This window comes from Chroicocephalus ridibundus, chromosome Z (genome assembly GCF_963924245.1).
Source record: "Chroicocephalus ridibundus chromosome Z, bChrRid1.1, whole genome shotgun sequence".
Classification (NCBI taxonomy): domain Eukaryota; kingdom Metazoa; phylum Chordata; class Aves; order Charadriiformes; family Laridae; genus Chroicocephalus; species Chroicocephalus ridibundus.
Genome location: NC_086316.1, coordinates 48,942,012 through 48,957,995, shown reverse-complemented (window position 1 = coordinate 48,957,995; position 15,984 = coordinate 48,942,012). Strand labels below are relative to the sequence as shown.

The following is a 15,984-nucleotide window of genomic DNA, read 5'->3' as shown; positions in this document are numbered from 1 at the left end:
TCATGCACTGAAAATAGTCTGCTGTTGCTACTAAACTGCTTCAGTTCATTTGCTGTCCTACCAGATTCCCCCACAGACAGACACAAAATCTGCCGTTACTGCTCTCACACTACAAACAAGGGCTCAGTGTCACTTTGGCAAATCTGCTGTTCCCTAGTCAGGCACATACATCCAGCTAACAAAGCAGAGGTTTTCTGCAGCTGATCCATCTTTTGCCTATCTTTTGCTCAACTTTTGCCCTTTAAACATTTTACGTGTGAGGAGGCTGACCAACAGTATCTTGTGTCTCTTGCATAAACTGTAAGGACAAGTGAAGCCTACATCAACAAGATACTTAAACCCAATCAAATTTTCCATTCAATAGCTCTGATTATGCTCTGGAACACTTTCCAAAGGCTTAAGACATGGTAGCTTAGAAATCTTTTATTGAGTGATACCTTTGAAAAGCAGAACAACAATCTGTCTGGAAACACCAGGCAAATAACAATACACACATCAGAAGGACACTCTTTTGACCAAGTCCTCTTACCTATGACACCACAAGGTTTCATGCCCTGGGTAAGTATCAATCAGTTCAGTGCAGAGCTCCAACTCTTCCTCTAAATGGCGGGGGAGATCCACACTCTGCTCCTCTGCACAGGCAGCTTCTGCCCCTGCACTCTCCTCCTCCTTTTGAAGGCTAGGGTTTTGCTCATTTCCCAATTGATTTTGTACCAGTACATTGTTGTCAGTCACTGTTCTGCCTATCAAGGACTTGAGTAAGAACTGGCGGTAGTGAAATCCACTATGGTCTGAGACATGCATGGATACCCAATATTTAGTGGATGAAAGTTCATCGAGGAGAACCTGAAACAAAGAGCAGCAACAGTTATCAATCAATATAAAGAAGGAATTTACCACCACTGTATCTGTATTAAAGTAACATCTCCTCTAGGGATTTCAGACACTGTGGTAACAGTTTAAGAACACACACACAGAAAAATGAAATAATCACTGAACCTTTTCCACTGTATGCTGACAAGTATCTTGACATTCCTGCACAAGAGACATTATACTTGTTCCAAACTCTGAAAAGGTAGGTAGATCAGAAACCTTCTCTTAATTCTGAATGGTTTTAAATCTTCAAAATTTATTTCTAGGAAGACAGGTGAGTGTGGCTACTGGGCAAAGCTTCTTTTACTTTACTTTCTCTGTTAGAGCTAATGGTTCTATTTCTTTAAAGGCTTTAATCTGTTTCCTCACATTGCTCCTCCTCTGGAATTTAAACTCTCCAAAGAGATCAAAACTACCTTTTTCGTTTACTTCTAAAGACTTTGGATATAATCTTAGTGGTATATTCTTCGTTTTAATCTCTTTTTCTAGGCTACCTATGTCACTTAACAGGACTAGCTGATGCAAAGCAATTTTCATAGGCACAAGTCTTTCCTTTTTCTCCTGCAGCACAAGCAGCACAGCCACCCACAAAGAAGAACATGGAAATGCGCAAGGCTAGTTATACAACTTTTTGTGGTGCATCTGTTCCAAAAGACGCTAGAGCAAATACAAACGATGTAAATAGCGTCTTTTACCTGAGATACTCACCATGCTTTTTAAGGCCTTGGCAAGAGACACCAGCATTGTCTTCCTTTTACAGATCAGCAAACTGAAGGGCACTACTGAAGAACAGCCCACACATGGGATTCTTAAGGAGGCTGAAACTCACTATCTCCAGTTCTGCACTTTAAACCACAAGATCACTTCTCTCTTAGCAGAACTGAGCTTACTCTTTTAAATTTTTGAATATTAAAATTTAACAGCATAATGAGTGACATCAGAAGAATCAGACCAGTCTTCATTTGGCCAGAACTGATACTATGCACATTATGTCCAACTTAGATCTTGAAATAATCTGATTCATTTACCTGACATGTTTATAAGCTACAAAGTTACAGGGGAACATTGTAGTTATGGATTTTTAACTGCCTGCACAAAGCAAACACAATGATTCTCAACATCACTCCTTACCTGGACTAGAAAACCTCTTTTAGAAAAGCAAGACAAAAGATTGTCATTAAACCTCTTGAGATCTACAAAAAGCAAAGCCTCTCTCTAGGAACCTCAGAATAACAGTGGAAGACACTTCAAACAACAGGAGGTAAAACAAAAAGCCAGCTACCGTCTGAATTCCAACAGAGGTTCTTTCTTATCAAGTCAGTTTTCTTTATTTCCACACCAAAAACACAAGCCCTTTGCCATTCTTCTGTGAAGTAACAAAGAAATGATATGAAAACGCCTCCCTCCTCACTCTTGATCACCAAAGGCAGAAGGCAGCCCTTTGTGAGAGGTTGTGAGCTGAGTACCATGGAACTGGCAACCTGCTCCAGAATAGGACATATGCACTCAGTGACCTTTGCCTCAACCTCTGGGTCTGCACTCCCTCTTACAACCTCGCTGACCCTGTGCTTGCTTTTTTAAAGTGCTTAATCACCATAAACTGCAGCCCAAAACTTCTCCCTGCTCTTGGACACTGGGGAAATGAAAAGGAACTGTATCTGAGGAAAAAACTTTAAAGGCTGACCAGATAAATATGTCAATGTCCACTCACACAAAAGACGGGTACCTTTGGAGGTCCAGTCAAGCCAAGGCCTTACTGGGGATGTCTACAGGAAAAATTACTTTGCGTCTTATGAACATACTTCTGTCTTCTGGGCATCACACAAGATAAGTGCTCGGGACACCACACCAACACTTGTTTCTTTGCTTGTTTTTTAATGTAGGGCCTCATCAGCCACTCTCCATCCTGTAATTATGATCTTGAGTATTCCTATCTAAAGAAAACAAGAAAGTTCGTCCATCCTTGCTGAACTACATCCTGGTTTTGTACCTGCGCTATTTCTCTGAAACATCATGATGTATATGAATTGTAACAGACCATACTGATATTACTGTCTTACTCTGGTTTTCCAATTAAGTACACACCAACCTATTAGTAGGTGTCTGGAGCCCATGTTTTCCCCCCATTAGCTAACTGTACTGTCAGGTGAGAAAGCTGAAGTAAGCTTTCTCATCCTTTTCTGAAGCAAGTACTCCAATTCCAGAAAGATTAGACTGGTTTGGAGCAATCTATTCTTGACAAATCCTTAATTGATATTAATGAACACTATTCAAACACTACATAAACTTGGTAATGTGGTTCAAATTCCACAGGAAAAACAAACTGAGGCTTCTATATTCAAACAAGATGATGTTTCTTTACTGTCTAATGTAAGAAAGAAGAAATATACATATTCTGTGAGAAAATCTTCGTAGAGGGCCAAAACCTTCTCCTCTAGTATTTTATATCTTTTTCACAGACTTCGAACTAAGATTCAGTCTGCAGAAGCATTAGGATTGATTATGATTACCAAATCAAAGGAAAAAACCCCAAACCCTACCAAACTAATCTACCCTCACAAATCCTCCAAAACAGGCCAACAGTTTCATAAATGATAAACCTGTTTTGAGACATCTTATTTCAATGATAATACAACATATGCATTATTTTTCTGGGCATCTGTTTCCTTGTACACCATAGTAAAAACTACCTATAACTACAGGCAAAGTTTGTATTATAGCAGAAATGTGTTACTTAGTTACCTAGACAGAAATTTTATATCAAGATTCTCAGTATCTTTTATGTTCCACACTTTTCCCTAATTTTACTGCATCCCAAACACCTTCTGCTAGGCCATATGAAGAGGTGCATTGGTGGTGTCACGAAAAAAAAAAAAAGAGTCAGCACGGAGATTTCCCAATGCCTTAAACACACTGCTCAAGGAACAGCAGCACCAGTGAAATTTTACCAGAGTTAACAAAAGCCTGTTGGACAAAACCAGACAAAATTATTACTTCCTTACTAATCAGCCTAAAAAGAAGACCAGCAGGGGAACTGGGATGGCAGGCAAAGCAAACAGACTTGGCAGTGATCAAACTAAATTCAAACACTTCCTTCACAGGCATGCTTTGTGACACAAAGCATTGACAACTGCCAATGAATAAACCCACTAGAATAACAGTTCTGAGAAGTTATTTCTACCACAATGCAGTTCTTTCTGTTTATTTAATTTAGTAAGGAACAGGAAGTGCAAAAAGCACTCAGGGTGTTATCTTGATCTTCAAACTACTGTTAACTAAAGCATAAAGTTACTACAGTTTTAATTAATATTGCTAATTTTTCCCCCCTTCTTTTTAATAAAGCTTTTAAAGACCTAAATAACAGACTTAGTTTTCTACTAATACAGACCTCTAACCCTAACTTCTAACCTCCAGTCCACCCCAATCCTGTAATTCTTCTGAATTTTCCATAACTACTTTTCCATACAAACTTGCTAGGCAGATGAGTCCAAATTCTGGGCTATCTCCCTCATGAAGTCTGGAACATACTTGCTATTTACTACCAATCTGATACAGCTATTTTTAAAGCTTCTCAAGTGAGAGTTAACAGGAAACCTCAGCAAAACAACATCCATTGGTAGCAGTAGCTGGCCCGTAAGACATAAAAATAACAGCTATACTGCCTCAACAGCCTCCACTAAATTCCTCCCTCACTCTCCTACGTATTTACAGGACGGCAAAAGGCAGCTGCACACATCCACGAGTGATGTGGACCTGTATCAGCCTAACATGCACAAGAAATTCACCTAACAGCTTAGAAAATACAGTATTACAAAACTGCCTATATGATTTTAGACTATGTCATATTAACTAATTCAGTTTGCTGCAGGTCTTGATTTTTAGATACTACCATCTGATCTGAAATACTGGCCACTGCCTTAAATGTCCCTGCTGGAGCTGAAATAGCTTGATCAACCTCCAGTTTAAATGCCATTAAAAGATACTGTTGGAGCTGAAGAAACTCATTGCAAGCACTACCACGCTTTCTCTGAAATTCCTGCAGTTTTTACTTAATCCTTCAATATTCTGAAGCCACAGATAAGCTGAATAAGGATATCAAAACAAGACATTGCATTACATTATAAAAAATAATATCTAGCATGTATTACATTTTTCTCTATTATGAATTTCAAAATTAGTACTAGAAGAATTATGTTCAGCTTCCTCTTCATTTCAGCTCACACAGTCCCATCCATTCTCCTGCCACAAGTTCATTAACACTAAGTACACAAACAGAACTTCATACCTGGGCAAGAAAAATCTGTTCTTTCTGCAGAGCAGGACCTGCCTACACTGGCAAGAAAAATGCAAAACATACTCATTGCAGTATTTTACCTGTTTTTTAAAAACATTCTTAGCTACCTATGCTAACTACACGATACTCTCCATCTGTGTCATAGGATCTGCTTGGCAAACCAGTATTTTCTTTTTTCCAGGCAAGGGAATATAAGACTTTATTCACTATTGTATTATACCTTGACAGTCAGCTTTCCCAAATGCTGTAAAACCCAGATGCGATGGGACCAGGCATTGTAGTTGCTTGGATATCTCCCAGCAGCTTCAGAGCAGACATTCATTTCCTCCTGCACTAGTCGGTGAATTCTCTCCACAGGTGCTGCTCCCAAGTTTCCTTTAGTCACGTGACTGGGCAAGGAGTTTTCCTGAATTAATTGTTGCAGCACCCATCGTCTGATTAAACGACGTACAGTGTTAATGGTGAGAGAGCAATTTAAGAGAAAAAATGCAAAAATGCTTTTTCATTTATATAAACCAACCAACCCTTTCCAATACGTCAATTATCCAAACTACGCTGTAAATAGATGATAAGTAAGAAATAGTAGTAAACATAACCATCTGAACTCTTCCCATACTGAAAGCCATGACTTTATGGTCACACTCCAAAATAATTTAGCTCTAGCTGTATTTGTTTGTTTACTCACTGTAAGTGGTCATGGCTACTTAAAGCTACTAAATTTAGGAAACAGCAGACATGAAAAAAATGCAAGAACTGTCTGCATTAGATTTCTAACCAGCTCTCCTTTCAGAAACTTGTATAGCATTAAAATAAAGTACCCAAAATGAGAGCGAAAAAAGCTAGTCGGTAAAAAAAATTAACTGTGCTTTGTATTTTTTACAGTAGTCAGTAGTGCACACAGCAAGTCCAATTAGTTTCTGTACATCACCAGCAGGAAGTGCAAAAGATTTACAGTTTCAAGGGCTATAAACATAACCAAAACAAATGTTTTTACTGCTGAATTATACATATTTGAAAGTACTGAGATAAGCACAGATTCATACATGGCTTCTTAATTTTATCATGGACTGAATTCTAGTAGTAATTTAGTAGTATTTTTAGATGAGTTTTTTGAGAGGTGTCCTCAATGCTGCAGAAAACGTGCATCTGCAGACCCTACATAAAAGGGCCCTACAAAAGGGAATCACAGATGTGTAGACCTCCATGCAGCAGTCAAGAGAATTGCAATGGATGCATGTGGAATGCTCTGGAAAGCCTGACATCCTCCGGTCCGTGACACAGAGGTCTTTCTGTTTCATACGGGCTCACATCGGTTCCAAAACCAATCAATTGCTACTTTTAGAAAGGTGTCACTCCTAGTTAGAAGAAATCAATCAATAAAATAAAAATAATAAATTCATTTTCTTTAAAATGAGAATTCTATTTTGTAATTCATATATAAAATTGTGTATGTGTATATACACAAAAAAAAAGAACCAAACAGATAAGCCAATCACCGTTAAAAACAAATTTGGTAATCCATCCGCTTTTTCTCTCATTTCAAAACATTTAGACCATTCTTGTTCACTGGTATTCTTTATTCATACTGTGTCTTTTTCTTAGTTATTAAAAAAAAAACTATCAGAAGACAATATTATAGATAATTTATAAGAGTGCAATTTCTAAACTGACTGCGTTTCTCAACAGAAATCACATGCAGTAGATTGAAACCAGCGTTCATACACTGTCTTCCAATATGTTTGTTTTAACTAAAGATGTACAGCCAAATAAATCCTGCTCGTTGCTGTATAACTTAATTTTATGAAATGTTGTATTTTTTAAGATTTAATTTTTGCTTTTTAAAAATCTCTTTGATCCAAACATCACTACCTAGTATTTTTTCACTTCAATCAGCAGACTTGCAAGAAATGGGAAATTCTAAAAATGTTAGGTATGAAAGTTAAATATGTAGAGAGTCATTCCTTTAACAAAAGATAAATATTAATCCATTAACATTCACTTCTAATTAAAACCATAAAAAGACAAATTATTTTGATCTTGAAATTATTTCATATGAGGATTTTTTATAAAATAAGGAATTCAGATAAATTATATATACAGGACTGTGTGAAAAAAAATACAGAATTTATAATTTTTGTGGCTACAAAAGAAAAAATATAAAATGAAACCTGAGCTATTTTCTAGACTTTTTGCATGGGAGGAAAGAAAGGCAAGCACAACCTCAAAAGATTTAACATGTATTGCTGGTACCTGTTGAATATTATAATATTTCAGAGATTTTTAAGAGAACATTTTCTACAATAGATTTGGAGAAAAGAATCCAATTTCTTCTGTGGCTGTATGCATGTTCCTATTACTATTGCAGTTCCTGGAATTACCGTAAATGAACGCAGGATTATTCAGTGACAATTGTGCAATCAATAGATATACTGACTCTATATGCGCAAGATCTATCTGAAACTCCCCAAAACATATAGCAAAAGGCCATATGGCAAAATATATGACAGGTATTCTGACATCTTTAGTAAGTGTAAGAAAAAAAATTTTTTGATATATCTTCATTGACTTTTATAATCGCCTCGTTCCTTCATTTTGCACTTCTGCCTGAAATTTGGTATTACGGGGGTAACAGAAAACACTAAATTGATCACTATGCTGATGCAAAACAAAAATTTTTTGCACATCTTATTTTCTAACATGTATCAATCATGGTCAGCACATTCAAATACAAGTCAAACATTTGTAGAATCATCCTCAAATATATGTTTCTGTTTTAGGCAAGTATGAGAAAGAACAACAAATTATAACCCTGTTAAAATACTCCTAATTTAAGATTGCATATAAATTATAGACAGAATTGTTTATTATTTCTAAGATGTAAATAAGTATTTAGAACCTACTGTTCTGACTAATTTCATAAAAATGTATTGATCATCATTATATGGATGGCACCAGGTTCAGCACTAGGTACATGCAGAAAATCAGTTTTCCAGTAACAGCTACCATGTAGGTAAGGCTAAACCATGACAAACGGCAAGATTTTTTTCCCATTATTTCTACATACTCCTTTTGCTTCAAAGCAATCAAGCAACGTGACTCAGTAGCATGGATATGATGAAAAGCAGTTGAAGAGCAACAAAATTAAAAGCAAACATTGCAGAAATTAATCAGTGTTGTTGCTATGTCAATGCTACTAACAAAGAAATTAACAGAAATTAAGTAAATGCTTACAAGTTAAGAAATGCCTAGGAATATTACATGTATTGCATTCTAGATTAACTTTCAGAATTTTAAGCTCATGCACTCACAAAGAAGAGTTTACCAACAACTCCCTCTCCCAAAAATTCACATGTTATTAGTACAACTGAAGCTTTATGTTTTTGATACAGTATGAATCCCCTAACGGGGTATCAGCTTTACGGTCGTCCTAATGCTGAACATGTAAAACACAAACATTATGAACTGTTTTAGAATGTGTTACATTGAAATCTCTCTTAAGGCTGTCTATAAAAGGATGAGTTGTCCTATGAAAAATACATCGTGGGGGGAAAAAAAAAGAAAAAAAAAATCACACACACCAAGATTTTTTTTTTTTTTTTTAAACAAAGTTCAGCAATGGATCTATACTTCACTTAGCTGTGCTACAGGCATTTTATGAGTCATGACTGAGACAGTTAGCTTTGTGCATCCGCAAAATTCTGGAGTTATTTTTTCCAAAAGTGTGCTCTGTTATTTTAATATTTAGTAGTGGTGACTTAATAAGTCAGGAATGATAAAAATAAATTTGCCAAGGCAAAAAGACCAGTATTGGATTGGAAAAGAATCCAACTTTGGCTGCAAAGATTAGCTTTTACAGATTCTTGTCTTTCTGAAGTGCCTGTAGACAAGCAATATAGCAGTAAGTTGGAGGAAGGGGGAAATAAGGTGAAACCCACAATGCTCAAACACTTACTATTGATGGAATCAGAATTCTCGGACTGAGAATTTTAGGTGCTACAAGACATGATAAATCTTTAGGGAAATTTATTAAAATAATTTAGGGAATTTTATTAAAAAAATATGCAGCAAAAAAGGTGCATATGATTTTAGTTCTAAGTGTAAAATATAGGCAGGTATCTTCAAAAGCCAAAGCACAGTATTTTACACTGCCTGGTCCAAAGAATCTGCTATATTTCTAGATGTCCTCCTTCATCTACGGCTCTCCTTAACTCCAGCACAGGAAAAATAACCCTAGGAAAAACATTTAATTTAACTGTGGGGAGGCAATAGAAGGCAAGGGAAACAAACCTATGAATCCATGTTTCTGGACTCTTTGGAAACTTGGTTAACGCCAGTTTTCCAAGATGCAGATCTTTAAGTGGATTTAAAGTGCCAGACAGTATTAATTCTTTCCTACAAAAGATAAAATAAATTTGTATGAATAAAAGTAGTAACCTGAAAACAGAACACAAATCCCAGCAAGAGATAGCATGGCATTTCTTTTGTATCATAATAGAATCTCACTGTCAAACTACAAGAGTTTTAAAAGGTTTTGGTGTATTAACTCATTCCACTCTGCTACATATATGCACACCCTATTGTTCCTTCTAGCTTTCTAACTCCTACTGCCTGTCCCAAGCATGTTTGTAGACATCATCACATCACCAGTTACTCCCAGGACATTTGTCTCCATATCCTATTTGCCAATACAGTATATGGTGGCTTTGAAGTAAAGATACAATAAGTTCCAAAGTTCCCATTTGCAGACAGGAAACATGTATTTCCGGGAACCTCCAGAAGTCACAACTGAAAACCAAGAGTGAAAGAAGTAGGAACAACTTTGGCATGGTGGGGCTTTTTTGTTTGTTTTGGGTTACAAGTTGGTTTGGATTTTGTTTGCCTTTTTTTTTTTTTAATAATTTATGGTTCACCATAATGATACACATGGCACCAGGTTCAGCAAGAGAAGCAAATGATCAATTTTCTGACAAAAAAAAAAAAGGGGTGGAGGGAGGAGCAGGGAGGAAATACCCCCTAAAAAAGCTGCTGTCCAGTAAGAAGGTAAGACTCCTTTGCAATCTGCCACAGAACACATAATGTGGTTTTAAGTCCTGAGTCTCACAAACAAATTGACTCATTCCTTTAGTGTGAGCACTTACTGACATTTTCTGACTGTTTTGGAAGTTTTCAGTAGGAAACTGACTCCACCGGGTACATTGGCTTTGTGTGGCTTTAATTGAACTGCAAACCCACAGCCCAAAGCCACTGGTGAGATGTATACAACCAGACACTAGCCTAGACCCTTCTTTTGCTACTGAACCTACAGTTGAATATATCCTTATGGAAGTCTTGCTCCTGATACCTAGTAAAGTCAGTAGAGAACTGCCTACGGAGATCAGAAACATAGCTACTGGGACCTTTGCTTTTATCTGGATCAAGTTCCATCATGCTTCAGATTGGATGCTTTTAGCAGGTGCTCAACACGAAATCCACATCATACTAGCCGGGAGCGGCAGACTGACCAGACTGTTTGGTGCCAGTGCGTTTACTTTTGCAAAGCAGACCAGAGACAGATTCAGGGAATGTCAACACTGGAGCAGGTAGAATAATTGCCCCATTACTGGAATGCAAAAGGTGACATTTTGGTAAAAGTCACTTACCGTAAGGACAATGAAAAAGCACCCTAGATCAGTCTAACACTGAAAACAAACGCATGTACATATTTAAGAAAAATTTAGATTACCAGGCTACTTACCTCCCAAAAACCTAAACTCTTGGTGAAGAAATTGCTCTTTCTATATTAAAGCGTTAACTGTTAGTAAGCAGGCTCACACAAATTTACTCTTTCACAAAGTTGAGGAACATTACAGACAAGATTCACTTTTATTGCTGTGCTAGAAAAGCTGTGTTAGCTTCACAGATTTTCAAATGAGAAATCCTCCCATCCACAAGTAAGGGACTTCAATCATGACTATGACTAAAGTATCATATACTGTCAAATAAACCTCTTTCAGGATCTTTCAGCAAACATGCAACTTGGGATATATAATTTCTAGCTCCCTTTTTTGCCATGCGGACCACAGGTAATTTTTTAGCCTTCAAAATTCTAGCTCCCATAAAAGATAACCTGAAATTATTTTAATGCGCCTTATGGTTTTGGTGACAGCTTTGAAGTTATTGATATCTGACAGGAAAAAGTTTGACTTTTCAGTGTGTCTTGTTATCTAATGTCTTTTGACTTTTGATCAATTGTATGCACCAGCAAGTATATCAGCAAGAACAAAAACACCTATGACAATTCCTTTACAATCAGTTACGTTTTGGTCATTTTAACTTGGAAGATTTTTCAACCTCTAAAAACACAGGATAACTGAAATTATGATTAACAACTGGAGAGTTCTTGTTGTCCATTCAGTATAAAAGGGACTTCCTAACAAGTTCTAGGAAGCGACATACGTCTCCCATTCTTTAGCATGCCTTCCTCCACCACATTTGGAGTTTTATGTTGTCCTGTGCTTCATTAACCAGATACAGCCCTCTATGATGGTTAGCTGAGCTGAAATGCTCATTAGTCTTCCATGCCACCACTCCAGTCTTCTTGCTCTGCAAGTCCTGTCTCCTTTTCAAGGAAGAGATTTCCTTTTCCCACTCTCAAACCACCCTCTTTCTGTACCTTCAAATTCAGTGCTTCTGAGTCAACGACTATCTCTGAAGTTCTCAGCAGAGAATTCAACATAGGAAAAAGGGATTATCCCAGCAAGAGAGTCATTAAATTCTTCAGGGAACACTATGTGCAGGGCTGCTATTCAGTAAATAACTATTACACTTTTATTTTTTAGTCTACTTATTGTCTATGATGCTTTTGTCCCTTAAAATAAAGCAGTGAATTTCTATGTGGAGAATACAAGACGAATCTGGTGCAACAAACAACCTCCAAGCAAGACGAAAACGATCACCCCATGGCAGACCCACCATGTTCTGAAAGCAGAGTGCAAGTCCCGCACAATTAGTTCCCAGCTTATACTAGCTCAGGATAAGGATTTACTTCCAGCATCTGTCCAGAACACAATCTGTCCTCTACTCTGGGACTGTATATGCCACACATCTGGCTAGCTTGACCTGTAATTTACTGAAGTGAGAATTTCACAGAACAGAAGCTGAAACATGCCAATTAAGTGCCTACCCTTCAAAAGGGCCAACTCCCAGCAGCAACCTAAAACAATGTAGAGTCCGATTCAGCAAAATAGTCCCTTGGCTAGAGCAGGCTTGGTGGTAGACTCCACAGCTATTGACTGGCTGGTATAACAACAGCTTCTCTCTGAATGTTAAGCGGAGCTTCAAAGACAGACCACCAGCCAGGCCACTGACCAAGAATTTGGGGAGCAAGGCTGCCTTCTGTAGTAATTTGCATACTTTGGTAAACCATAAGAGTCATAAAAGAGAAAAAACAATCCTCAACCATATTCCTTAACATTTTTAATTCCATTTACAACTTGAACTACTCCTCTCATGTACATAAGAGCAAACTCTTTCAGCTGTTAGGCAGAAAAAAAGCCAGACTGATAAGCATGGATGCATTTGCATTAAAAAAAAATTCCACAAAACCTAACAAAAACCTGAATTCAGTTTTAAGTACCACAAGATTACATTACTGTAGTAGCTCTAGTACTTATACATACTCCTAATTCCATTTTATCACTTGAAAGCTATTCAACCTATACATTTTCATGACAGTAAACCCTTCACTATCACTTTCATCCCCCCTTCTTAGACCTGAGATGCTAGAAAGATACAGATCACAGAACTACACCAGCAGTAAAAGCAGAAAGAAAAAAAAAAAAGGCTGAATTTGCTTTATCTAGGGCTGACAGCTACCTGCAGCTGTCATCTTTCTAGGTCATTTTGTTAATTTTTCCTACGGCAACAGTGCATCTTAACTACAAAAGTCGTATTTTTAATGAGACCTCTCCTAGACACTACCATATAGTTTTCTGACAGTCCTCCAGCCCTTCTAGAACTATTCCTTTAAGACTATCTCCAGTCTTACCTAAGCAGCAGAAAGAAAATATTCCCCCACCTCTGAGATTTACATAAAAATTATCAGATTACAGGGTTGTAATGAACTGTTGCTTCTGGGCTCCATTAGGAGCAAGGAGGTAAATTCCTGCTCCTCCTCCATAATGACTCCTGGACAGGTGCTGCAGTATGACCAATGGTGAAGCTAGGCTAATCCCAACAGGTACGAGAAAGGAGCAGGGAGGGGAAGAATGCGTCTGGAATAAGAGATATCCGCCTTCCTCCCCTCTTCTTGCAGTGTTATCTATTAAGGGCTATTCTAGATTTGATGAGCTGCACTGGTAACGGCAGCAAGTTGAACTGTTATCTCAAAAGGACTCAGGTTTAATATTCAAAGAGGGGTAAAATGAAAACTGTGAAGACAGACAGCAAACATCAGTTGGGCACTATGTTATTCAGCAAAAAGGATATGCCCATTTAAAGGTTACAATTGGCCTTCCTTAACTGACAGAAAAGGAGTGACAGTTCAATAGGACTTGTATCCCCCAAAAATGTGGGTCAAACACGTGCCTTCACATGCAGCAGTGTAATCTTTAGCCTGCACGACAAAAAAAAAAAAAGGTAGTCTGAAACTATCTGCAAGGCATGCAGGATAGAAGAGATTTTTAACATTCCTTCAGCACTCCTTAGATGAAAAGCTCTTGCAGTGTCACTAATTATCACTTAAAACAAAGCTTATAGCTGACTCACACATAAGGCCCAGGTCTTTCTGATGTCATTCGCTGAGTGCAACATACCTCACATTCCAAGCAGTGGTGAAGTCGGGGTTCAGCAGCAGCAGGGTACATGTGATATCTATCAGCTCTAGAAAGATGGATCAAGAGACACAAAGATTAGTAATGATTTGCACACAGCAGCTTGCTCTCTTCACTCCCTCACTTCACCTCCTTCCTCAAAGCCTCTCCTCCAGACGCTGCTGTACCTATGGACACCCACCTCTGCAAATCGCTGCTCCGTCTCATTCCAGAAGAAATGCTAACTTAATTTAAAAGGGAGCAAAATAATGGAGTTCTGTCGCACTAACAACTTAGATGTAAGAAGTTTGCAGCTGACCTCTACCTGTACTGCTATAATCAAACGCACAGTATGCCCTCAGCAAGGGACAGCCATTACATAGAATCCTTGAGTATTTAGTGATTTAAATTGCAGACACACTGTATATATCATACACAAAAAATTCTTCAAAGAAAATCCAACAGTTTTAAAATAAGACAGTACCATTAAAAATATATCCTACTATTTCAGTTCAAGTCTGAGCTGCAGATGGCTGCCATACACTACACTGTTACAAAAAATACACATACTATAAAAAAACTGTAGCTAGGAAAATGAAACACCATAACCATGAATTAGGACCACAAAATAATTCAGCAATCTAGCTGCACAGAAAACACTTTAAATACATTCTGAAGTGATAGCCTTGCTTCAGACTGAGGTTTTAAGACTGATTCACTAAAAAAAGAACAAATGGAACATTTGTTTGCATCCCTGCATTTAAGCACTGCACAGACTGTAGATTTATGTATGACACTTATTTTTAACAATGTCGTAAAAACAACACTGAGGTATATGGTTGCTGAGAACGGAAGAGTAATTTCATTGTAACCTAGTCTTTCCCTTTCCACTGCACTGCACCAGTCCAGCAGTTTGAGTCCCACCACGGTATCAGTGGGGATCCATGAAGCATCTCCAGTTAAGCTTGAGATACTAAGGACTGTGTCCTGGTTCCGGCGGGGATAGGGTTAATTTTTCCTGGTATTCCATGCCATGTGAGCCATGCCCACCCTGAGCTGCCGGGGCAGGGAGTTGCCACTTGGAGCGGGCTGGGGCATCCCGGGTCCAGTCGGTGAGCCACAGGGAGAGCGGCGGTTCCGTAATTGTGTTCGTATATTCCTCTGTCCATGTTATTGTTGTTTGCTTGTTCCCTTTGCTGTTCTGTTAAACTGCCTTTGTCTCAACCCAAGAGTTTTGCCTTTTTCTTCTGATTCTTCCCGTATTGGGCAGGCCCGAGCGAGGTTCTTTGTTGCCATCTGAGGCCAAACCACGACAACTGTCCCTGTGTTGGCTCTCTCAACCTCTGCTCTCATGAGAAGTGGCATCAGATCAGTTAACCAGTCTTGCAATAACAATTCTTAAATTTACGTGGTAATTTTACAATTGAGTAAAATGAAGAAACTTGCTTCAAAACTGAAGGTGACTATTCAGGCTTTTACTGCCAAGAAAATTTGGCTAAAGGGTGGTGAGGCACTGGCCCAGGTTGCCCAGGGAAGTTGTGGATGCCCCATCCCTGGAAGTGTTCAAGGCCAGGCTGGACGGGGCTTTGAGCAGCCTGGTCTAGCGGGAGGTGTCCCTGCCCACGGCAGGGGGGTTGGAACTAGGTGATCCTTAAGGTCCCTTCCAACCCGAACCATTCTGTGATTCTGTAAATTCTCACCTAATCACCCCACGCTTAACATACTAAATAGATTGTATTCCAGGTGATTTCCATCAAATAAGAGACACTTCATTACTTTCTAAGGAAAAAAAGGAAAAGGAAAAAGGTTTCTCATGGAACTAGGTCTCTGGTTAGTGCAGCTAATATGACTGTAAAATTAAATTTTAAAAAGACACTGATGAAATGCAACAATAATGGAGCATAGTAATTCAAAATGAAAAGGAACGTGGCTTCATGTATCTTTGAACTAAGCCTTTGAGAGAAGTTAATATTTAAGTGGATCAAAAAGTGGAATACCTTTACGTATCACTGTATGACTGCTCGTTCA

At 38.2% G+C, this 15,984-nt stretch overlaps 1 protein-coding gene across 3 annotated transcripts in view; it reads right to left on the bottom strand.

Annotated features, from left to right (window-relative positions):
• Positions 1-15,984, bottom strand: part of PTAR1 (protein prenyltransferase alpha subunit repeat containing 1) — a 48,498-nt gene that overhangs the window by 18,166 nt on the left and 14,348 nt on the right. For all 3 annotated transcript variants that reach the window (XR_010069049.1, XR_010069050.1, XM_063319966.1), the window contains exons 3-6: positions 13,960-14,026; positions 9,455-9,559; positions 5,388-5,601; positions 530-846 (exon numbers count right to left, since the gene is read on the bottom strand). Coding sequence is in view for 1 of the 3 variants with exons in the window: in XM_063319966.1 (XP_063176036.1) it covers positions 530-846; positions 5,388-5,601; positions 9,455-9,559; positions 13,960-14,026 (703 nt within the window). In the remaining 2 variants the exon portion in view is untranslated. The remainder of the gene's footprint in view (positions 1-529; positions 847-5,387; positions 5,602-9,454; positions 9,560-13,959; positions 14,027-15,984) is intronic.